The 24328-nt window shown below is 47.3% G+C and overlaps 1 protein-coding gene across 3 annotated transcripts in view; it reads right to left on the bottom strand.

Annotated features, from left to right (window-relative positions):
• Positions 1-24328, bottom strand: part of SIDT1 (SID1 transmembrane family member 1) — a 41083-nt gene that overhangs the window by 2699 nt on the left and 14056 nt on the right. Inside the window, exons 3-25 of one of the 3 annotated variants that reach the window (XM_053970154.1) lie at positions 23262-23432; positions 23015-23060; positions 19866-19967; positions 19027-19110; positions 18811-18904; positions 17530-17601; positions 17071-17164; positions 15919-15962; positions 11962-12033; positions 10559-10707; positions 9860-9933; positions 9271-9337; positions 8567-8640; positions 7876-7999; positions 6736-6853; positions 6221-6357; positions 4503-4611; positions 4127-4141; positions 3292-3368; positions 2167-2213; positions 1268-1373; positions 850-960; positions 3-116 (exon numbers count right to left, since the gene is read on the bottom strand). In XM_053970154.1, coding sequence (XP_053826129.1) covers positions 3-116; positions 850-960; positions 1268-1373; positions 2167-2213; positions 3292-3368; positions 4127-4141; positions 4503-4611; positions 6221-6357; positions 6736-6853; positions 7876-7999; positions 8567-8640; positions 9271-9337; positions 9860-9933; positions 10559-10707; positions 11962-12033; positions 15919-15962; positions 17071-17164; positions 17530-17601; positions 18811-18904; positions 19027-19110; positions 19866-19967; positions 23015-23060; positions 23262-23432 — 2101 coding nt within the window. Of the gene's footprint in view, positions 1-2; positions 117-426; positions 605-849; positions 961-1267; positions 1374-2166; positions 2214-3291; positions 3369-4126; positions 4142-4502; positions 4612-6220; positions 6358-6735; positions 6854-7875; positions 8000-8566; positions 8641-9270; positions 9338-9859; positions 9934-10558; positions 10708-11961; positions 12034-15918; positions 15963-17070; positions 17165-17529; positions 17602-18810; positions 18905-19026; positions 19111-19865; positions 19968-23014; positions 23061-23261; positions 23433-24328 lie in introns of those variants that run through there. The other 2 variants (XM_053970156.1, XM_053970155.1) reach the window with 2 other exon arrangements.

The following is a 24328-nucleotide window of genomic DNA, read 5'->3' as shown; positions in this document are numbered from 1 at the left end:
ACCAGAAAGGAGAAGAACAAGGCAGCTGCAGAGAGGAAGTGCCAGACATCGTGGTCATCAAAGAATCCCAGCAGGATGCATGGCCGATTCTTTTCCCGGGACTCTGCTGGAGTCTCCTAGGAGAGCAGGCAGAGGTTCAGGACCTGATATCCACCCCTACTGGGACCTTGCTGGCCACACTAGACCCTATAGGGATCACCCTGTCTTAACCCTCCAAGCAGGATCCAGGAAAAGTTGCTGTGCTGGCCAGAAATGTGGCATGGGCAGGCCAGAAACAACCTCAAAATGGATCTGGGACCACAACCCACATGCAAGGCGAACCCTCTGATCTCCACTTCTGAGGTCCTGCATAGCACAAGTTGCACAGCCTCCACCAGACCACCCTGCAACAAGCCCCTCATTTCCATGGAGATGGATGTGACATCCTGTTAGAAGGCACCCAGTCAGGATTTAATGGCCTCCCAGGTCACCAAGAGCCCTAACAACCCCAGGCAGGTTGACCTGGTTGACTCCAGGTGGCCATCTGCTCCAGGGATGTCTTCTACCAGCACTGGACAGGATTTTCCCAGTTTTCCTTCCAGATCCCCAGCTCCTCCTTTGTCCCCTAGGAAGGACCAGTCACCTCCAGATCACCTGGTTATAAACAGCCTCTACACAGCTACAGTAATTTTTCAGTCAGCACAGCTTCCCATGCTCCCTTCACAAGTCTGCTACAGGAGTTAAATAAACCCTTTCAGCTCCCCATAAGCAGCCCAAGACTCTTCTCCAGAGTCATTTTCGTGCAAAACAAGCACCAGGAAGGAAAGATGATGAGAAAGAGATGGACAGAACAGTAAAAGGGAAATTTACCTCCCAGCTGCTGAGGGTCTGGAAGAAGAAGTAGAGGGCAGCTGCCCACACCACTGCTGTGGCCACGATGCAGAACAGGGGGATGGGCAGGAGCTTCTCAGAGCTGCGGAGCTGCAGACAGGGACACCCTGAGTCCTTTCCAGGGCACAGAGCCATGCACAGGGCTCACACACCAGCCTGTACTATCTGCATCTGGGAAGGGCTGCCCACCCCCCAAAGACACAGCCCAGCCACCCCTGAAATGGCTACACACCATCCCTCCCCAACACCCTGTCTCACCCCACAAGTGAGCCCCACAAAGGTCCCTCCACATCCCTCTGCAGCACCACGGGAACCCAAACTGCAGCCAGAAAAAAGGCCCATCCCTTCCCCTTTGGAGACAGGAGCCCCGAGGACAGCTAGAGCTGCCACCCATTACCTTCATGATGATGTAGAAGGCCAGATACAGCAGCAGGTTACAGATGAAGATTCCCAGTATGTAGGAGGCGAAGTCTCTGGGCCGATACACCAGCCCAAAGACAGCACTGAGAGACAGGATAGAAGGGACATCAGGCAGCTTCTTTCACTGGGGACAGGGTACATCCCCAAGCTGACAGCCACACACTGTTCTAGCCCCCACCAGGACTGCAGGACACAGCACCAGTGCCACAGTTTCCCAATTCCCTGGGGGAAATGCACTGTTTGCCTCTGCTCCCAGACAAGGAAATTTAGCCATGGTCAGCTGCTGAAGCAACTGGAGACCCCAGAGGACAGGCAAGGGCCCTGGATTGCTTCCAACCCATGGTCAAACACATTTCACTCGGTAGGATCTGGCCCTAGACCTGTACATTTGGCAGAAAGCATGTCCCTGAGAAGCAGCTTTAGTGAAAAGCAAGAGCCTGGGCCAATGATTTGAGGTCTCATCCGAGAGCTGATCCCTCCCATGCAGTTACTGCTCAGCCAGGCTCTGTGACTGTGTCTGCCAGGTCTCCTGCACCTTGGCTGTGCCACAGATCTCCCAGCTCTGTGGGAAGCACAACCCAGCAGCACAGTACCAGGCCAGCCCTGAACGAGCTCCTCAAACACGAGCCATGACACACCCCCAGCTGAAACGCTCAGGGGATGCTCCATGTAGCTCTAGTGCTGCACTGCATCCCATGGATCTGCCAACCACCCTCAGATCAGCCTGCCTGCCAAAACATGTCAGAAGGGCCCCAACACAGGATTATTGCACAGACACTGCTGCCTCTCCCCATCACTCCAGGCCACGTGTGTCCCAGTACCAAATCCTGCTGCCCAATGCACAAATACACAAAGCACCAACACACTAGTACTTACAAGGACCAGTTGACCAGGTTCCCAACAATGAGCAGCACCATCCTGTCCTGGAGAGAAGACACTGATGATCATATAAAATGAAAAGAGTATGCAAAAAGGCCTTTGCCTCAGAAATTCAGGAGAGAATTATGTGAGGATTTGGAGTCCAGTTCAAGCAAACACACATGCACCTGGATCTGTGTGAGCTTTTATGGGATGGAAACTGCTCTGACCCTCAAAAATTTTAAGAAAGTGTTGTAAGGAGACTAAACATCTAAAAAAGGACAAGCTCAGCACTTAAAGGATTAATCTCATGAGGCTCTGTGAATCCTTTGACTGCTTCTACTGTTTTCCTAGTTAGATTCCTTCCCTCCCACTGTTTTACAAAAGAACTACTGCAGAGAGCAAGGACATGCTTGAAAGAGGTAGTGGGGAAGCTTTGGACAGCATCCTGCACGTATTCAGGGAGCCTTTTTTTCCTTGCCATCACCATTAGCTGGGGAAGCACTGTAACAACAGCAGGCAGAAGGATTCTGTCTGTGGGGCATGTGCATTTATGCTTACAGCTGCTTTCATGATGTAGCTGTTTCAGGCTGGACCAAGTTTGCTTATTCAGAGATGGGAGAATAAATAAAAAATTAAGAAGGCTTATGGATAAAAACTCCATGTGGCTTCAAGCCCTAATTAGCACTCTTTGCTATGGAGAAAGCAATCAGTGGGACACACGGTAACAGCCACCTTCTCTTTACTTTTTGCTATCTGCCCTGAGGTGCTGCAGAAATGGCAATTGCTTTTGCCACAGACCCAAAATAGCTGCAGCCTTCCCCAGAGAGGCTGCACTGCACAGAGCCTCGTACCTGTTCCTCTGAATGGATGCTCCCAGAGAGCAAGTGTAAAGACAAATCCTGTCACACTTCTATCACCTTTGCTCTGATTTTTTATTCACCAAGGCTGAGATCAGGGGAGGCCTGGAGGCTGGGGGTAAACCACTCCAGCAGAGACCTACACTTACCCCACCTTTTTGGGGGAAGGAGAACAGGGGAAGCAAGGACCATCACTTTTTCAAGCAGCCCCACCTCTTTCCTCTGCACATTGCCTAAAGAAGTGAGGAACTGCAGAGAGGTGCTGGGATGAGAAGTCACCTACCATGTACATTGGTCGACTGCACTGCTGGATACAGTCCGTGTACAGCACCATCACTGCTCGCCGAAATATGCCCATGTCTGTCAAAGCAAAGGATAGAAAGCCAGAACAGCCAGCACACTGAGCTCTAAAATGCCTTTGAGGAAGAAGCTGACACCCACCAGCTGAAAACAGAGAGCCCAAGGTGTCAGCAGATTCATGTCTTGCCCTTTGGAAGCAGTCTGTGCTGAGCAGGAGGGCATCCACCACAGGATGTAGATGACAGTTGGCCAGAACAACAGGTTACAACAAAAATAAATTTTAAAATCCCCTCTACACTAGCTCAGAAGTCCCTGCCTGTATGTGTAAAGAGGCTGGCTCTGCAACCCCATCTCTGGAAGAGAGGTGTGTGTATGTAGGAAGGGGGAAAAGCACCTTCCAGGAAACAAGCTGCCAGAACAGGGAAACAGCAGAAGCAGGTTCCACAGACTTTAGAGGGTCCTAGAGGGGCAGAGCACACTCCAGACACTCCTGCTCTCAAAATCATTGCAGAAGCTTCACTGCAGAGCCATCAGTGGCAGCGGGGATGGATAAACATGCATGAATACACATGTTCCCCTTTAGCCACAACACAGAGCTTGAAAAGGCTCCCGCACCAAGATCTGAGCTCTCCTGTGTTGGATCACTCCCCTCCTGCCAAGAAACAGGACTGGCAATGCTGCTGGCAAACTGGTTTCATTTCCCAGGAGCTGACCCCAGGTGGCACACGATCCTGCCTCCCCACACACATCCATGCAATCCCTGGCTGCTACAGCTCAGCACCATCAGTTCAACAGGGAAAAAGGAAAGCTGTGATTACCTGAGTCAGGGTCATCTGAGGCAGACAGGGGCAGAAGAGGAAGAAGAAATAGGTTTAAGCAGAGCACAAGAGCCAGGCTCCCCAGCAGACCCTCTCCCTGCCCACCCCATGACAGGGTGGGGGTCACCCCTCTGAGCACAGCACTAGGGAGAACTGCAGCTCCCTCAGAGCCCAGCAGTCCTGCCACCAGAGAGCACACAGCTCCTGCTGATTCCCACTGGGAATCAGGAGCACAAGGACTTCAGAGGCCAGGAAAGCATCAGATGGATGAGAGGACAGGGTAGCCCAGAAGAGAGGCCACAGGACTGTGCTGCACAGGCAGGTGAGGACAGGAGGCACCACACACAGGAGGAGATGGTTGGGCCACAGCACTCACCGATCTTGAAGCGACCCATGTAGTAGATCTGGGTGCTGAGAGCCAGTGAGGCCAAAATGTGGATCAGTGAGAAAATAACCCAGAACCACATGTCATTTTTCCCAAACACCTGAAAGCAAAGACATTTAAAAGTAAACTGCACCCTCTTTCAGCAGGACAATCCTTTCCTGTCCTGTATCACCATGGGACATGAAACAACCTCACTGAACACAGGGAAAAAAAACCTAAATCTTCCAACCAGAAAACAGATCTATAAACTCAAAATGAAGTCCAGGGAAGCAAGACTAGCTCAGCATCCTGGAGAGGAGACCATTCTTTCTGAATGTCCCTTTAGGCAAGACTGAATGGACAGCAGCTGGCCCAGGGAGCAGAAATACAAGGCCAAGCAAGCTCTCTCTGCTGGGTTGGGCAGCAGCTCTCTGGCCAGGAGGTGGATTTTTACAAAGGCAGTCAGGGAACCAATCATTACTTTAACAACTGCACTGAAGTAGATCAAAAAGGATAAAACTGCTCTGCAGGCAATTGCACCTACAGTGCATTTTCATTTTATTTAAGGGCTGAAAGTAACCTGCAAGCACAGGTTAATGCTACATTAAAATCCCAGTTTTTCATTCATACAATAAGAAGTCCAGAAACTCTCATCTGCCATCAGGCTGTGACCGCTTCCCTACTCTGGAGCACAGCATTTGCCTGAAATTTTCACTTTGTGTGGGCAGAGATAAAAACCCACACACCAAAAAGCAAGTGGGGAAGCCACCTATCCATGAATGGAACAAGGGAGACATGCTGCTTTCAAGCTCCACTGAACAGCTTCAAAGCATCCCACAAAAGAAGACAGAGCAATCCATAATAAAGTCTCAGTGTTTTGAACCTTGTCCAGATCTACTACAGCTATCAAGAGATTCTTGGGAAGTCCCAAGGTCACCAGCTCCTCCTGCATGCCTTATCCCACAGACAGTCTCATAAACAGAGACCTCTGCATTATGTGGTAGTGAGGAGCTAACAGCACACTGGGATCTAGCTGCTACTTCAGAGCAAGAATTCCATGGATATTGCCTGGTTACTGATGAATGAAAATGAGTCCTTCAAAAGAAGAGAAGCAGAGACCTCCAAGGTAAAGCCCAGCTCAGTACTTGCAATGCTATGAGCAAACAGGCAAAGTCTTGTAGGTTCTGTTCCAGTGCCCTTCCATAGGCAGGTACTCCAGGAATTTGCCTGAGAGGCCCCCAGACATTATCCTAGCCCTGCTCCACTGCAGAGATAGGAAAATCCACTGCAGGAGCTGTGACAAACAACTTGGAGTATTCCAAAGGGGAGAAATGGGCACAAGCAACTAGGTATAAGATACCTGTCTTGGAAGCCCAGCCAGCCTCACCCCCCTTTCCTCCAATGTGAATCACTCCCCAGGAAAATCATCTGTGCACTTGGACATGTACATCTGGATGCATGAACTTCTCATCTTGAGAAGGATGGCATGTGGTGGGCAAAGCCCAAAACAAGAGCCCACCTAGAGGAAACTGTTCTGCTCTTCTCCTACCTGAATGCTCAGGGGAAGCAAGGAGGAAAGCCCAGCAGAATTGAGAATTCAAACGCTAACAGCTGCTTAACACACTCTTATCCTACTCTGCTGCTTTCCCCAGTCATTTTCACACCTAAGCCTCGTTCCCAGCCATGCCACCTCCTTGCCAGAGAAGCAGTGGAGTAAGAGGGAGACATACCACTCCAAGGACAGCCAGGGAGATCACCACAGCAAACGAGGCATAGGCGGAGTACGCACTGGCATTGATGTCTGGGTGCCGGGTCTGGTAGAGCTTGAGCATGCACAGTCCTGCGATCATGTACATGAAGGAGGTGTCTGTGGAGGGACACAACAGAAACAGTGTGAACACCTACTGCCAGTGGCCCAGAAAGCTGCTCCAAGGGCACACAAAGTATCAGGGATCTGTGCCTGCCAGCCTCGGGTTTGGCACTGCTGCTGCACTAACACTGTATAGCACTTTGTGCTTTGCCACCTTGCAGCAGCACATCTCCATGCTCTGGGACAACAAAAACTAAAGGAGATCAGAAAATAAGTGCCCGCAGGGCATCACAGCCTCCTGACTGAGCATTGAAACAGGCAAGCTCTAGGGAGACTTGCAAGGCTAGAGAGATGGGAAACGTCAGCAACACAGCAAGAGACAGAACATGGCAAATCCTAGCTCCAGCTCAAAAGGAGAAATGAAACTCAGCTTACCAAACTGGAAATTGGAGTAATTAGGGCAGACATGGTAACAGGCACTGAGCACCCCTTCCATCATCAGAGCAATGCCCATAGCATAAAAGAGACCAAAGTGCTTTGGGATCCCATAGTCCTGAAAGAGAGCAGAGCTGTATTGTAAGTGCCCTCAGTGTCCTGATCACAGGCAAGCTTCCATTCTCCATCACTTCATCCCTCCTAACTCCTACACAAGTCCTCCAGCCACCAGTGCAGCACAGTGTCCTGTGTGCAACTACGGGCTCTGGATTTAGACACATGGCACAGCCAGGTGAATCCACAGGCAGCAAACCTAAGCTAATCACACTGGAAGTTCTGATCTGAAGACCTCAGTGTCTTGGTACTGACATAATGAAACTGAAAATCTCTGTCCTGTACCTCATGCCATGCTACATCCTGCCCAAAACTGAGAGAGGACTGACCAGAATTGCTCTTGTGATCAGTAGGGTCTTAGAAGCTCATGAGCAGAGCCCATCAGCCAGTGTGAGAAGGCATTTCCATCACAATTTGGCCAAGATTTCACCTGAAAACCACAAGCAGAACACCCTTACAACTGCTAATGCCTTTACTTGCTACCAAGTCTGTGATAACAGAGCTGTTTGTCTCCAGAAACCACCAGCACCTCTGCCCACAGGGCTGCAGACTTTTCCATCCTCTCCTAGAGAGAGACTACAGAAGTTCTGGCTACAAGAATCTCTGCTTCAGAGACTGAGGCAGCCAAATTCCTCTGAGGTATCACAAGCGGCTCTTGTGTAAGACAAATCACACTTCACTATGAAGAGAAGCATCTTGGGACATGCCTAATCTCCCAGTTCCTCCACAACAAGCGCTGCAGGAAAAGCCAGTGCCATGGGAGTCCTTCCTCTATTCATCTCCTTGTCTTCAGAGGCCCAGGCTGGGTCACACCACAGCAGTATGGACACACTGTAAGCACTAAAGCACTGGGGTGTGCAGGAACATAAGCATCCCACCCAGACCCTTCTGCACTGGAGGAAAAAAAGAGGAGGATTCAACCCTCCAGTGAGGAAGACAAGTGGAAACCCATTGTGTATCACTCTGTTTTTTGAGTTCACTCCATGTTCCCTGCTCCATTCAGCCCCAGGCAATCATGCTTCCTACCAGGGTGTAGATATCTTTCATCTCCATGGCCCGACGGTGGAGGATGTCCCTGCGCAACACAATGAGGAGGAAGAGAAAGCCCAGCATCATGTGGCCCACATTGCTGAGGATGTTGTTGAAGGCACTGCAGGAAAGAAGGTTAATGACAAAGTCAGCACAGCAGCAGGAAGCTGAACCCTGGGTTGTGATAAGCTGAATCCATTTTGCTCCCCCCTCCACCACCTTCCACCTCGGCAGCTGCCAAACTGCAATCTAACACTCTAGATGACAAGTTAATTTGAATAGTTCACCTCTCCCAGTTAATTTAACACTTCTGTGAGATTCCCAACTCTGGGCCTTCTTTGCACTCACATATTAATCTAGATAAATGCTACACTGGAAGGACTGATCTGAACTTCTTTGCAGAGCTGCTGCTCCTTGGATACAAGTGTCCAACAGAGCACAGGAGCACCTCACTGCTGTGCCAGTGATTTGCAAGGGGCGCCCAGGTGTCACAAGTTCCAGGGTGTGTGTGTCTCACTGTAACAGAGCAGCACTGCTGAGCAAAACACAAAGATCAGAGTCCTAAACTCCCAGTGGTCTTACCAACATTGCTACTGTGAGCCTGGCAAGCACAAAATCCTGACCTGGGCACACCACAAACACTCAGGAGGCATGAGACAAATACACAGTGATGAAAGGGCTCACTCACCTCAGCACCCCAAGGGGATGAGCACACAGGAAGTTGTAGTAGCAGATGTCCTGATTGCCAGTCACATTCACTACCTGGACAGAGAGCAGGTGGGAAGCCTGCCATTAGCAAATCCTCCCTGCTCTGGGGGGTTTGCCCCATGCAAATACAGCACAAACACAAGGCGTACAGGACACAGCCTAGCTCTAGCACCAGCACAGGGGAGTACTGACATCTGCAAGCAAAGTTTTTAGGGTGGGACAACATGTTGTCAAGGGCCACAAACCTGATAACAGTCTTCAGAAGAAACATTGTGTGCTCTCAACCCTCCCACTAATAGACCTGCTTGCAGATATCTGCATAACAGCAGGATAGCAAAGTTGGGAGAAGGCAGGAGAAACCACAGCAAACACTACTTGCTTTCAGCTGTCTCTTAGAGATAACATCAAATTCCTCCTGTCTCCAAAATGAAACAGGACCCAAAGGAGACAGCAGTTGATGAAGAAAACAGCAGCACTCCCCCTCCCCAAGCAGAAATAGCAGAAATGCAAGCCCAATGAGCCAAGCTCACTGTAACATCAACACAGTGCAGTGAGAGCAGCTAAGGTAAACTGCTCTTTACACAGAGCAGATCCTGGGTGATCCCAGTTTCACTGTCATCCTTGCACAACACAACCACGGGGCAAGTTTAAAGCAAGAGGGGGCAGCCATGGAGCCAAACGCACCGTCTGGTAAGTGATGACGAGCTGGATGACCGGCAGGGCATAGAACACTGCAATGGTGATGATGTTCCTGCAGAGGGGAGACAGCAGCAGCAGTTACACACGCACCAAAACCAGGGCTGCACACCCAGAAGAAAGCCCCACAGGGCTCGTGGAGCAATGTGCACATTTCACTCCTCTGGGGTTATGATCTCACTGTGAGCCCCTGAAGCAGAGGAGCACATGTGCTCATGCACACAGGAGGCAAACAAGAGGCAAATGCTAAGGGCACAGGAAAAGCCAGGATGTCAGCCACAAGCTCACGTGTTTCAGTGCCAGTTTCTCCCCCTCCCCGTTATGTTTCAGTGCACTGGTTGTTACCACCCTTAAAAGCAATGATGCAAAACCGAATCCATTGCCAGGATCGTGAGTGCACTGGTACACAAATACCCTTACTTGAGGTATGTGGGATCTGCAGTTACTGATTGGAACAGGGTCAGAATGGAATACAGGGTAGCTCAGAAGTGGTTCAGAAGAAGGGCATGTGGACAGACTCCACAACCAGAGACTCTGGGTCCAGAGTTTGCGCCTTAGGAGTTTGCCTTGTTCTTACCAGAAATAGATTTTGTATTTTTTGCTGACAATTCTTCTGTCTTTCCTGGACAAGTCTGATAGATAGAGGAACACCTAAAACATTAGCAAGTGGGGAAAGAGGGAAGAAAAGAAGAACCAATGTAGATTACAGATGCCAGTAGAAGATCTTAACATATTTGCAGCTTGGTGGTATTTGAACTGGTTTTACACAGTGAACTCACTGTGTCCCTTGGTTCTATGGGGGTGAGTTCTGCAAAATCCTCTGACCTCCAGGAATGGCTCCAACCACACAGAGCAGTGCAAGATGACAGAAGGAGGCACTTTGAGAGCTGCTGGCTTAAAGCCCCTCTGTACATTCACTGTAGTCACACTACTTTTACTAAATAGCCACCTACTGTTGCAGATTATTTTCTCCCTATCTTCACACCTCCTTGAACTTTCTGGGACAGCTCTCTCTGGGTGTTTTCCTCCTTTCTCAATAGTCCCCAATACATTTTGATTTTCCATATTAAAGCACTCACTTCAGCAGCACTCTTATCACAGTGGGAAAACTTTCAGTGACTGAAAAAAGACTAAGAAGCATACTCGGCTGTATTAGATGAAATCCACCCTGAAAGGGAACAGGATTTTTGAGATTTCACTAACGTGACCAGTTCTGGTCATGGCCCAGACATGCCCATGGCCCAGCACGAGGGCCACACCGCGGCACGAGCCGTACCTTGGTGCGGATGATGTTCTTATCGCTCTCAATTTCTGGCATGGTGTCAAAGTCGCTCTCCTCCTCCACGGAGCTGTCTGTGTCCGAGCCAGCCGGGGGCCTGCGCTCCGGGGAGGACAGCTGACGTCCGCCGCTGGAGCTGGACTCGTCTGGGCCGCAGCGGGGACAAAGAGACACGCAGGGTAAAGGCTAAATCCCTCTGTGCACAGCAAGAATCAAGCTGTCCCGGATTCTCTGATGCTTTGACAAGTTGATAAGGCCAGTTCAAGGAAAAAAATTTTCTGTGATCCCAAACTTTCCTAAAAGTTTTAGGTGCTCAGCTAAGAGCAGTTTGAAGGACCATTATCTTCCCCTCTGCAGCATTTTAGTTTTCACTCTGCTTTTATTCTATTACTTTTCATCTCTTAACATTTTCTACTCTGTACTAGACTGGGCTCTGAAATCTGGAATTCTGAGACAAGACAAATACCTCTAGAGAAAGAAGCAGACTATTAGGGGTCAAAAGCACACTCACCTAGTTAACCTTCAGATTTTATGTAAACTTTATATATAGCTAAGCTTTTCTAAAAATACTATAGAACAAAAGACAAAGAAGAAAGTAGATTTTTTTCAAAGCAGGCAGAGTACCAGCTTTATTCCCATGGCATCCCTGCTACTGGTCACATACAGGTTAGCAGGACCTGCCTGCACTTCCCACAGGCTGGGCAACTCCCAGCTCATTGCCCACATCAACATGGGCAGAACACAGGTTTCTTCCTCATTTCCCAAATGCTTTAAAAAGATTTCTTTGGAAAAAGGGGAAGGAGGGAAAAGTGGTCATTAAGCCCTCAGGAAGTTATCATCTCCTCTGCTTCCAGGGCATGATTTACCTGTTGGCAGTATGACATTATTTCTTCCCTAGTGAAACCCCTGGGGGCAAGAAACTCTGACTGTGTCTTGCTTTATGGCACACAGCCCTTCAGCCTCCCAGGGCTAGGCATGCTTTGCTTTAAAGGCAGGCTCTGAGCTAATAACAGGCTCCTAGAAGCTTGCTTGCAAGGGACCTTTTTCAGTCACTAGTAAATGTCCTATCTGAAGCATTTAGAAGGCAGCTTCTAAGCATTGTCACCCACAGCTCTCAGGTGACTGTAGTTTTGTCTAAGACACATTTCCAATGACAGTCTCTTAGGGCATCTCTTTTAGATTTGCCACTTTTATTATGTACATGCTTTTCCCTAAAGTGCAACCTGGACCTCAAAAACTGCAATTTGGTTGTTTGGGTTGTTGGGTTTTTTTAATAGTTGCAAGACACTCCTAAAGTAGTTTACAGCTTTATCCTTCTCTGGTGTTAAATCACCCTAAAAGGGCCTTCCTCCACCCCATGGAGAAGCCTTCCTGTGCCCCAATTCTGGAATATACCATACCAATAGCACCATAGCTGCTTCCCTCAGGAGTGCTGGCTGAGATGGGCTGTGAAGAAGTCATCATCCCAGATCCTGCAATGAAACAGACCCAGAAGGGACAATTAGTTTCATGTCAGTGCTTCAAAACATCTCTGAGGTGAATATAAACAGCTTGAAGAGCTGGAGGGGCTTGGGAAAAGGAACATTTCTCTAAACAGATGGCAATCTCTCTCTAGAGCATACTGTGCAAAAGGGAAACCCTTGTTTTGTGGTGTGAAGGAAACCTATTCCCTTCAGCCTCCCCACACAGGGTGCCAGTGAGACTGGCAGCAGGAGCCTCCCTCCAGCACCCCATACAGATCACATTGTGATCTCGGTCAATTTTAGAGCAAGCCTCAGGATGTTCTTAACAGCCTTCTGAATTTCTAGTTCTTCTCTTTCCCCATCTCATGCAACTCTTCTTCTTCTCTTTCCCCATCTCATGCAACTCCTCAAATCTCTTCAAAACTTCAGCTATGTCTGGAAGAGTCACAGACTTTGGCAGGACAGCTGCTACATAAGTTTAACCAATCAAGGAGAGATTAAAAAATGTTTTATGCAGAAAGTGGTAATGATCTCGTGCTGATGACAAGAAGGGCAAGCCTTTGAGGGCTAGGAACATCCTGCCTCATGCCCACATATATGAAACAGGAAGGAGTGCTGTCCTGCCTCCACATTCCCTCTTGTTGCTTCCAATGGCGGAGCTCAGCGGCTGACCTACATGGCAGGAAACAAAGCCAGCTGAATCCCTTCCCTGAGAGGTCAGTCACAAGAGGGAGGGAAGCAAGGCAGCAGGAACAGGACCATGTTTTCCAGTAGTATCAAACAGTGAGACAGGCTAAGTTGCTTTAAAGCTTCATCCCTGCAACAATACCATATGTGGTCAGTCAGCAGCAAAGCAATGCAGAACGTGGCACAGTATTTAAAGCCTTACTGCAGCCTGGCAATGGCCTGGCTTCCCCAGCTGCATCTCTGGCTTCCCAGTACATGACTGGTCTCAAACTGACAGGCACAGGCAGAGTGCTCTTTCCAACTGGAAATTCTGAGCATTTCTGTAACACCTTGTGTAGGTTTTTGTACCATTTTCATTAGCCACAAACATAGAGAGATCTAAAACTTGTCCCTGACTGACCCCAAGTCAGAGAAGCACCCATGCAGCAATGATACTTGATATTTCAAGTCCCAATTACTGCTTTTCTTTGGCATGTCTGCTGTGTTTGTTGGGCTAGGGGTTAAGACTTGGTCTCAAATTTTGGCTCTATGACGCTCCTGCCCCATCCCTCTAACAGAGAAAATAAACTCAGAGGAGCATCAGAAGTGAACATGGCATGGACTGAGCACCAGAGGAGGGCTCTGGCACACTGCAGGCCCCAGGTGACAGCCCTTGAGCCCTGAGCTGAGATTGGCAGGATGTTGTTGTAGGTAGCTGCAGGAGCAAGATGCAGCTTCTCCTCATCACCTCCAATCCAATCTCCCTTTCTCATGGAAGCTTTTCCTGTTTCTTTAAAAGTCATTTGGAAATCCAGATCACCGGGAAGAGGGCAAAAGCATTTCACAGCAGCAAGGCACAAGCACAATTCCTAGGCCTGTCAGACCTGTTCCATGAGGATACTCCCTCCTAATTTTAGACCAGGCTTTATTCTCTCAAGTGACCTGTCAACCTTCTCTCCCAAGTTACCAAAGATTTAAATCTGGACAAAGCAGGCAAGCCAAGTAGAAAAGGCACTCTGCCCTGTCTCTAACAGCCACTTTGGACCCAGCTCACTCACTAATTTCCATCCCACTTCCCACTGTGAGAGTGAGTCACCAAAATAAATGTACCACGCCAGGCGTGGTTCCTCCAGGGATTACCTCCACCAGATAGTGAGGAGGTGGAAGGGAAGGTGTGCCATGGGATAAAAAAAAAAAAAAAAAAAAAGAGTGAACCACAGAAGCCAGAAATAAGATGGATAACAAGAGCAAGGAGGTACATGGAGTGGCAGGACATTCCAGGACCAATGGCAGACACATTGTTGAGCAATTCCATCCAGTTCCTTGGTGGGGAAAAGGAATGGGGAGTAATGAAGAAGGTAAGATCCAGGGGTACTTGGGAGGGAAAGGAATTCCAAAGGGTAGGAAGGAGAGAAAAAAAAAAAAAAAAAACCCACAGAGAAAGCCAGTGTTTCCACTGACCTGGAAGACAGGGAAGATGCTAATTACCATTTTATAAGCATCAGTCAGACACACCCTGAAGAGACAATAGATGAGGAAACAGCATGTGGGTAGGACATGATGACATGATTCCTCCCCAGAGGACAGGACATGGCTGCAACATGCAGTGCCAGGTATGTGAAAGTGGCAATGAATTACAAGGGAGAGGACAGGTCACAGAAGCAGTAGGTGCCTCTGGGAGGAAAGCTGTAAATGATGAAGGAAGTGTGCTCCTCTCTCCCTTCACAGGGATGCTGTTCAGCAGTCCTCCCTGCTCAGCAACCCAGTTCTCTACTCTCCAGGTCCTTACTAAGTCCAGCATCTGTACCCTGCAGCTTCTTTGGGAATTTTCCAAACACCAGAATTTAACTTCCACCTCTCAGCAGGGCAGTTTAGAAGGCAGCTTCTAAGCTGGCTTCAGCAGATTAAACCTCAGCTGCAGCATCAGCAGCACTCCCTGGGATTTCTGGTGTCACCTGGCTGAGACTGTGCCTCCTTGTCTTAGACAGTGATTCCTTGTCAGCACCCTGGAGCTCTTCCACAGCCTTGGACAGGTCCCTTCAGCTTACTCAAACTCCCCAACACACAAGTCTTTCCCAGTGCTCCAGTGCCCTAAGGCCTTCTCTTGTTTTACAGCAGGATCCATCCCAAATGATATAAAATTAGAATATATTTATGGACATTTTTACAGTTCCCTGAACATGTTGTGAAAAAAAAAACTTTCACACATTTTCCAAATACAGGGATACATGTGCATCTTAGTGGCTGACAAAGCAAGTCTAAGAATTCAAATGCCCCCAGGTCCTCAGCAGAAATATTAAGCCAATTAATGCCAGTCAGAGTGAAGTTCCACTGCTAATCCTTTAAACACAGCTCAGTTATACTACCGTGCTTATCTGATGGGATGTAGCAGACCGGAGAGACTGAAAATGCTCACATCAAAAAAGGAATAACATCAAGAACCTCTCAATGCTGCCAAAACTATGTCCTCCCTTCCTCCAGGAGAGAGGTACAAATGACCTCAGCACCAAGGCTTTGAACTACTTTGCAGGCACTAAATATTTAATCAAAATGAAAAGACTCCCACACCTCACCAGAAAGCAAGAACTCCCAGTGTCCCCCATCCACATGACAAAATCTTCCATCTTTCACTGGAAGCTTCTTAGATGCAGCTCTGTTTTTATGAGGCAGAAGGCTGCAGCTTGTGGAAATGTGGGTGCAGCACAAAGTAAACTGAATCCAATGCCAACACAAATATCATAAACACCACTACCTAACTCTATTAGTCATTCATTCACCCAGCTGTCTGCAATTCCAGCGAAAAACAATTTCACATTTAAATTAAATTAAAACATTAAAAGACCCCATGCTTAAACTAGGCAGAGGAATTCTTAAAAGCATAAGAGCTGATATACTCAAAAGTGCCTTGTTTAAAAATCAGCAGACCTGGCATCAGGAACATTAGCCTGTAGTCAGGTCCAGGCAAGGCTTGGCCTTCCTCCACCACTTTAAAAGGCATCTTCTAGGGGTAGGAGTCAGGACCAGGTTCAGGGCAGCTGGCTTCAAAGGCCCTCTCTTATAAGGGCAGAGAGGAAGCTCTAATATCTTTCCTCAGCACCAGAGACTATGTGAGCTACCAGGGAAGACAGCTCCAGGACAGAAGGTACTCGACTGACAGCCTGTCCTTTGTCTGGCCTGGGGCCTGTGCTGTTCACTCAAAGCTGTCACACAACAGAGAAGAGACCTTACCATGCTCAGGGCTCAATCTCCCAGCTGAAGCTTTCCTCTGAACCCTGCAAAGCAACAGACAGCACTCATGAGACAAGCCAACAAATCTCATCACCTGCCAGGCATGGCAGGATTATCTAGGACACCAATAGGTAAATATGGTGCAAGCTCTAAAAAATACCAAATAAAACCAACAAAAATAAGCACAAAAGAAACAAACACACACAACAACAAAAAAGAAAAATACTGTTTGGACTAGGCACAACTCAGATATGACTGCTTGCTATCCACCTCTCTAACTTCCAAAGCAACAGAGGGCTTTTTCACCCCCTCAGCTATCCACCAGAGGCAGGACAACCATTTCCTTGTCTTATTCCATTCTACAAAGCTCAGTATGCTGGGAGAGACCTTCACACCATCTTTCCAAACCGATCTTCACTGCTCAGGGGAACAATCATGTATGAATCTACTGAAGTGGCAGCAGGATTTAGAGACACTAATGCTTAAGAAGCCCGTATCACACCCCGTCAATGCAGATGTCAAGCAGAAAGACGGTATAAAAAAAAAACAAACCAACAAAAAAACCCTACCAACATATTTCCACAACACAGAAAAATACCAGCAAATAAGAGCATGCACTTAAGTAATTTCATTGAATTGTTCCAATGAAATGTATTTTCATTGATGTGTCTTGAAGTTAAGCCATGCCGACGCAGACATTGTTCTCAACACAAGCCCAGACATCAAAGTCTGGGGTAGGGGAGGCAGGTTAGGAAGGAAACTAGCATTCTTGGGACTCCAAGGCCAAATTTGTGTCACTGCCACTTATTGCAGCTCTCAGTCCAGCATGCTCTCACACTCCATATCCCAGACTGATCCCTTCACAATTCCCACCTGCTGCCCAGTGTTCTTACATAAGAAAACACCGGGTTGGGGCACTACAGGATTGAGAGGGCAGACCCTTCAATTTTCATCCTTCCCATGGTCCCCATAGCACAGGAAGAGATATTTTCTGACTGATGGTTAGGAGCCCACTGAGTAGTCATGGACTTCTTCAGCTGCTCTGCTTAGATGCTTGCCACCCCACTCATCCCAAATTTTCTGCAGGGTGTGGTGTCCCTGATGATAAGAAACAGAAGCCTTGCCTGGACCTTTTATAACCCCTCAACTCACCTAATGTAGTGCACAAAAGCAACAACCACTGAGCCCAGGTAAAAGGAGAGGAAACTCAGGAAGCTGAAGAACATGGCCTGGACATAAACAGACTCTGAGGAAAGAGAAGGGATCAGTCAGCTCACAGAGCAGGAACAGCACCTCGCAGGGTCAGCACTCTTCCCAATACCACCTTGTAAAAATGCCCAGCCCCAAACAGCCCTTCCAAACCCATTGGCTTTCTTCAAAAAGAACTGACAGAACCTGTTCAGCACGATCTCCCCCCATTTCTTGACCCCCAGTGCTAGCTGGTGTGTCACACAGCCCTTCCTGGAAGGGAGCAGGCTCCAAGTGGTTTTGTCTCCTTTGCTGGTGCTTTCTGCACCATTCCTTCAGAGGCTGCTGGCCCAGTCATACCCCTGTATTCATAAGTGCCAAGTACCCCTGTAAAGTTGCATTGCTCTGCCCAAAGACACTGACTTTTAATGGAGGGCACAATCGTCACTTGAAGGTTCTTTGTCCGCTGCAGGTTCCAGGTACGGTTGACATTCCCTGTGAGGTGCACAGTGTACAGAAAATATAAAAACAATCAACATTAATGATTTCTGGCACTCATCTTGGTTCTCTGAACTTGCAAAAACAACAGGGTCTGGCTTTTCACTAAAATGTGTGAGTGGTTTTGCTTTAAAATGTTCTCTGATCTGTCAATATGCAGCCTTTCCCAAATGTTTCTCTCTTCCTCCCCATTCACAAACTTTTTTTCAGACTAGAAATCCCTGCTTGAGCCTTCCATATATTGCTTAAGTCTGGATGTCTGGATCCCAAAGGCATCTCATTTCCTATTCATTTAATCCCCAAAGGAGATATTCTCTTATTACAGGTAGTGGGAGTCCATTTTTGCCTTTGGCCAAATCTCTGTGAGTAAAACACTTCTGCGCAGGATGCCACTCTAGAAACTTGCTCTGTTTCTGCAGGGCTTAACACACTTGGCCAGTACAGCTCTGCTGACAGCCTTAGGATGAGAGAATAACACCCCAAAGGACACAGTTCTTTTTTTGTGGGAAAATTGGGGCAGAAAGGTGGCAAGGGAGTAGTAAAAAGCTGTTGAGGGAGCCCAGTATATCTGTTGGTTGCAGTCTTGCTTCTTCTATAGGGAGGAAGCTTCGAGGCTTTGAGAATAGGAATGTTCCCACTCCAGTTACAGCCACTAAATGAGTGGTGGAGATTTTGCTTTTACTACTGCCCAGCAAGTGGACACAGTGTTTACTGGTTGAAAAAGACACTAGAACAAGTATTTTGTAAAACTATTTTCCCAGAATTACCAATTTTTCCTGTTCCCCCAAGTTCAGAGCTGTCACAGATCCCAAGATAGGAGTTGGAGAAGATGCTCTCTGCAGGAACTGAGGTTCCATGGAGCCAAGAGGATAATACAGCAGCAGGGAGCAGAGGTGAGAACCAAACAAAAAGCTGTAAGCAGCATTGCCTGGATGTCTCCAGTGTCTCCCAAGGCCCCAGTGGTGCTACTGAAAAGCACATAACCCCAGCATGCCAGGCACTGTACTAGCCAACCACCTCCTGCATTTATCAAGACTTTTGACCTATCCAACAATATCAAATTGATACTTCACACTTCCTCACAACTACCTGGATAAGACAGACCTACAAAATCACCCGGTGGCATCCCACAGGAAGGTCCCAAAAGACACCCACTGTTCCATCACTCTGATGCAGCAATCAAATCCACCTCCCAGAACAACTTACCATGAATTGAAGAAGGCACAGAACCCCCACAGGCATAATCCTCTGGCTTGATGACGAACACAACAAAGAACTGCTCACCTGGGAAATCTTTTCTCTGCACAGAAGGATGGAAGAAGACAGAAAATCCATGAGACTCTCCCCTCCAACAGGCCAGAGATCAAGTTTTAATTGCTACACAGGCACTAGAAAACACTGCGACACAAATCAGCATCTCACCTGCACTGTTATGGCTGCCTGCTTTGTCATAGACTGATAGACTCCATTGAACTCCACGTTATGGTCCAGGTCATACACTGGGCACTAAAACAGACAACTAAGGGTTAAACCAGGGACAACATCCAAACTATTTTCAAAGGAAGCCAGCTGGAAAACACAGCAAAAAAACAGAACAGCAAAAAAAGGCCCCAGCTGGGGTATCCAAGGGAACAGAACATCTTGCATGTCTGTCTGCTCCTATACTGCAGGATCCTGCATTACACAGGGAGGTGGGGAAAGAGAATAAGTATGGGGCTATTTCCCAGCTACAAGCAACAGCCAACCTCCATGACAGGGAACACCCCAGGAAAGGGGATGAAATATACAGAAAGGAAATCGAACTGGAAAGGAAGAAAAACATCATGTATCTGAAAATCAGAAGTTCCCCAAGCTACCTTGAGCCAGGGCAGAGTCAAGGAAACAGCACTGTTCCCTCCCTGAGCCACGAACATTCCACCCAACACCCCTCAGGGGGAGACAGACCCATATCACAGGGCAGCAGGAAACCTCACAAGGGAGACATAAATTCCCTATGTGGAATGTGTTCCCTATGGATAGGCTAGAAAGGAACAGCTTGTTCACCTATTTACAACAAAAGTCTCTGTATGAGTTGCTTGAACTCAGCATCTCTGTCTTGGCCTCCTTCCCACAGAATTTTCATTCCTCCTTCAGGGGCTCCCTTCACCACCACCACCAGGGCAAAGCCCTGCCTTGGGCTTTTCCCTCTGCAGGGCACAGACCCCTCACAGCGGGACACAGCTCCAGCAGGCAGCTCCTTACCCTTCTCTGCTCGGACTTACCACAATATCCTGGACAGAGACAACTGAGCATGGGTATGCTGCATCAGACACCACATTTATAATGACTGAATCAACATCCTGAGGAAATTTGTACAGAAAATACTGCAGAGAAAGCAGAGTACAAGAGTCATGATCCAGAAATCACCCTTGGCAATATCTTCAACACCATCCTAAGCTACCTCAACAGCCCTAGATGGGCTTTGGGGTTGGATGTGGATGGCTTTCATAAAAAATCAGATTTCAAATATTAAGACCTTACATTACAGAAGGGCAGATTAAATATACACAGGCAACTGTCCCTCTTGCACAGTATGCTATTAGATACAAGCATCTTCAACATGCAAAATACAGCATAGCTTCTGCTCTCTTAAGCTTTTTTCACCTGATGAAGCTAAAGTAACTTCATTTTACACTCCATTCCATTTTAAATTGATATGAGCAATATCCAGATGATTCCATACTGCTGGTTGTACTTTTATATATTGAAAACATCACAGAGCTTTCTCAAATCGGTTGCCTCAAAGACAGACCATAGACAGTATTAGGTCAAATGGCTGAAACTCTGTCAAGAGTTTCATAAATAAATTATTGATATTAGTTGTAGGATTTAAGGTTGTTCCTTTGCTTTGATGGCAAAGCATAATGGGGGTTTCTCTTTGCACTTGAGCTTTGAAAATACTTCAGCTCTAACTCTAAAAAAATCTGTGAGACACTAATAGCTGGCAATATTCCTACTTTTCCTGTGGGGGAAGGAACGGCATCTCCTTCATTGAGCAGGCCCACAAGACAGTTTGTGGGGTTAGAAAAAGCTGTTTTTTCGGATCTGGACAAAATATGTCTCAGGCAATATCATTATTTGTATATTTGTCCAGTAAAAATTTGATGCACTACCCCAGCCAGCTGCTGGAGAAGTGGGGCTCCTGTGCCTGCCCCATCAGGGTGCTTGTTGCAAGGGCTCTCATCGCCCCCCTTGGAGGCCAGACCCTGAGAGCTCAGGCTCCAAGCCACAGCTACCATGAGGGGCTGATGGGCACCTCATATCCCCTCGGAGGGACACAAGGCTGAGGAGTGCCACCAGCCACCTTCCTCCCTTCCATATGGTCACCAGACAGCCATTGCTGCTACACTGGAAGCTACCGCCACCCCTGCTCCAAAACCATCACCTGAGACTTTTCCAACTGTAGAGCTCCCTCTCTGGCACATAAACTTTAGTGCTGAGCAAGCACTAAAGCACTCCAGCTGCTTTCTGTTTCCCATGCCATTCCCAGGAATTACAACCCTGAAGTGGGAGGGCAGGGACAAGCAGGAAATCACCCAAGCCTTTTCCAAGTTGCCCTTTTCTACTAAAGCATTTATTCCCAGCACCCCTCCCCAAGCAGGGTCCCTGCTGAAGGAGTGCTGACTCCAACCACAAGTCCCTACAAAGTGCAAACTTTCCGAGCCAGTTTCCTTAGCAAAGCATGTTTTGTCTGCACCAAGCAAGGACACGGGCAGACTGAGCTCCTTGGTTTTCCAGGGGCACTTTTTCCCCTTGAAACAGAGATTTTTGGAGTTAAGTTAACAAAATGAATTAAGCATTTATAATTTAGCTTGTAGAGTTATGTATTGAATTTTAACCTTTTACTTAAGAAACCTCTGCCTGGTACAAAGGGCATAAGAAAATGCAAAATCCTGAAGCTTCTTGCATAAAGAACAATACCAGAGGAGGCAAAGAACCCAGATAAAGAAGCTCCTCTGTCTCCAAGCCTATCAAGACTGACAGACGTACTCAGATAAGCACCAAAGGACCAAAAGTGCACGCGCAGAGAGGAAAAGTTCAAAAGTTCAATCATGAGGAAGACCACAATCTTCAGCCTCAGGACCACCGAGAGACCCCCTTACGACCACCACAGCAAACCACGCGTGCCCAGAAGGGCGTGGACTTATTTAGCGTGAGAGGCGAGGACAGGCGGGGCCAGGGGTTGAATATGCATGAAAAAGTTGTGCAATGTATTGCATATGGAACATCTTTGGGAATAAAAGTGTGGGTCAGACTGAGGCTCGGGGCACAAGTTTTGGAGAGCTATCTCACTTGTGCCGGGCGCTGACATACATACCCACTTCATAACTACCCCAGGTTATGGAGTCTATTTATTTATTCCGCGTATCACTTGACCCTTGGAAAGTTTTAGGGGCATGAGGACCACCTTTTAGTCCATGAGGACTCTTCTATAATTTCCTCTAAGCTTGCACCAAGGTACACAATTAACACAAGGGCATTCAGGCCAGCAGTTCTCTGCTGCACACACTGCAAGTGTTAAAAACACATCCAGCCAACACTTCTCACCTATATAAGCATATCCAATTTCTGCTTCTGCCCTCAGGCACAAGCTCAGCTCCAGCCATCTCCTTCAGTTATGTCTTTCTACAGCACCCATCTATATTTTAAATAACCTTTTTTTTTTCTTCCCACTGTAGACTGCTTAATATCTTGATTTACAAACACCTCAGCATTATACCAATGAAGAAGCAGTCTTCTACTCCATACGCTTGGTTATTAATTAAGTCATAAATCTCATATTATTGAGACAAAAAAAATCAGACCACAGTCACAAAGTTAATTTCATATCCTAAACACTCTATATACAAATTACAAAATCCTAAGTAATGAGCACTTATAAAGAGTCACCATCATTCCCTATGCTTCTATAGTATAAAACATTGCATGAATCTGCAAACCAGATTAAGATTATTTGTCAGCAAAAAAGATTAGCTAGGATGCCTGGTAATACAAAACCTAAAATTAAATGGTGTTATTAACAGTGAAAGCAACAAGAAAAACAGAGTCCCAGAAGCCTGGGTAAATCACACACCCTCCTAGCTCTACAAGTTCCTATATCTCTACAGTTACTGCCAACAGCATTTTCATTCAAGAGAGGATTTGTATCTGCAGGGCTCTAAGCAAAGCTGTTCAGCCGGAGGTGCTGCTCATATGTGCCTCCTTCTGAACTAACAGACATATTGATGCCTTAAGTTTTAGCTTTCATATTTTCTAGATTCTGTACTGTATTAGTATAGAACTCTGAATTACATATAGAATGATCAAAGATCACATCAACCACTTGTATGTGGTAAGACATACAAGTAATCCACACAGGACTCCTCCTTACCTGGGGCTGGGAAGGGCTGGCAGTGAAGTTAAAGGCTTTGTTGGTCCTAGAAAACAAATGCTAAAATGTTGAGGTCTAAAACTTTCAGAGCTAGAATACACACAAAGTACCCTCAGATTAAACAATTTTTGTTTTTTCCCCCGGGAAGGAAAAATAAGAGAAAAGTAGGCAGAGGGACCGAGTCCCTCAAGTGATGTTCAAGTGATACATGAAGAAATTGCATTTGTATTCTCACATCCCAACTTACTCAAGTTGGAAGTTCTCCAGCCTGGTGACTAGGAGCTCATATGCAATATTGAACGGTGCCATGGAAGCAATATCCACAAATATAATCTGGTCAGAGGGTCTTGTTTCAGGTGTTGGCTCAGAGGGACACAGGGTCCGACTCACTTCTTGGTAATTGTAGGTCCTCTGATAGCTACAACAGCCAGGGAAATGAGGGAAGAGAAAGTTGGATGGGAAAGAGAGAGAGAGAGAGAGAAAGAAAGAAAGAAAGAAAGAATGCAGTTAAAAAGTTTTTCAGCACTAAGAATGGCACCATTTTCCCCCTCTTTGCATAACCGAAATTCTCATCTGAAAGGCCAGGAGCATTCACTCTTTTATTCAGTATTCAACCTCCACCTCTGCTGCCTCTTGCAATCTGCACAAGGGACTGGTCATCCTCAACATTTCACTTCCCTCGGGATTGCCCACGACAGCTGTGCATCTCTAACATCTGCCATTTGGTGGAGCAAAGAGAGCACTGACAGCCACTACTGTACCCATCATCTGCATCAGGCAAAACACTGCAGGATATCTGCTGCTGGCACCAGGATTCAGTCACAGGATGAAGCTTCAGATCTTAAATGGTCTAAGGTGCCTGAAAATTCTCTATTTGCAGCCCACTGAGCTCTGGAGTTAATGAAGATACAAAGCAGCATTGCTTTCATAAAGAAGCTGCCCCAAAACAACCACCCCCTAGAATAAACTTAACTTAGATGTTCCTGAGGTGAGAAACAGAAGCTCTTTTTTCCCCAAGTGTACCGTTACACAGAAGCTACAGTGCTCTTTCAGGACCCTGTTCAAACCCTGTCCCAAACCAGAGCCCAGTAACTACCTGCACACATGGCAGGCAACTGTGGAATGACAGCAACGATGTGTGGTAGATTCAGAGACTGGTGCCACAGGCAGATCCCCTGCAGACAAGCCTCCTGGTACTCTGTGCACATATCTGAGAAGCTAAGAGCCAAGAGCAGGCTGCCAACTGAGAGTTACTATCAAATCCTGGTCTTCCTACACCCAGCTGGCAGTGAGCAAGGAGCAACCAAGCCCTCC

The sequence above is a fragment of the Vidua macroura genome, chromosome 2 (genome assembly GCF_024509145.1).
Source record: "Vidua macroura isolate BioBank_ID:100142 chromosome 2, ASM2450914v1, whole genome shotgun sequence".
NCBI classification, from domain to species: domain Eukaryota; kingdom Metazoa; phylum Chordata; class Aves; order Passeriformes; family Viduidae; genus Vidua; species Vidua macroura.
This window is presented reverse-complemented; position numbering and strand designations above follow the sequence as displayed.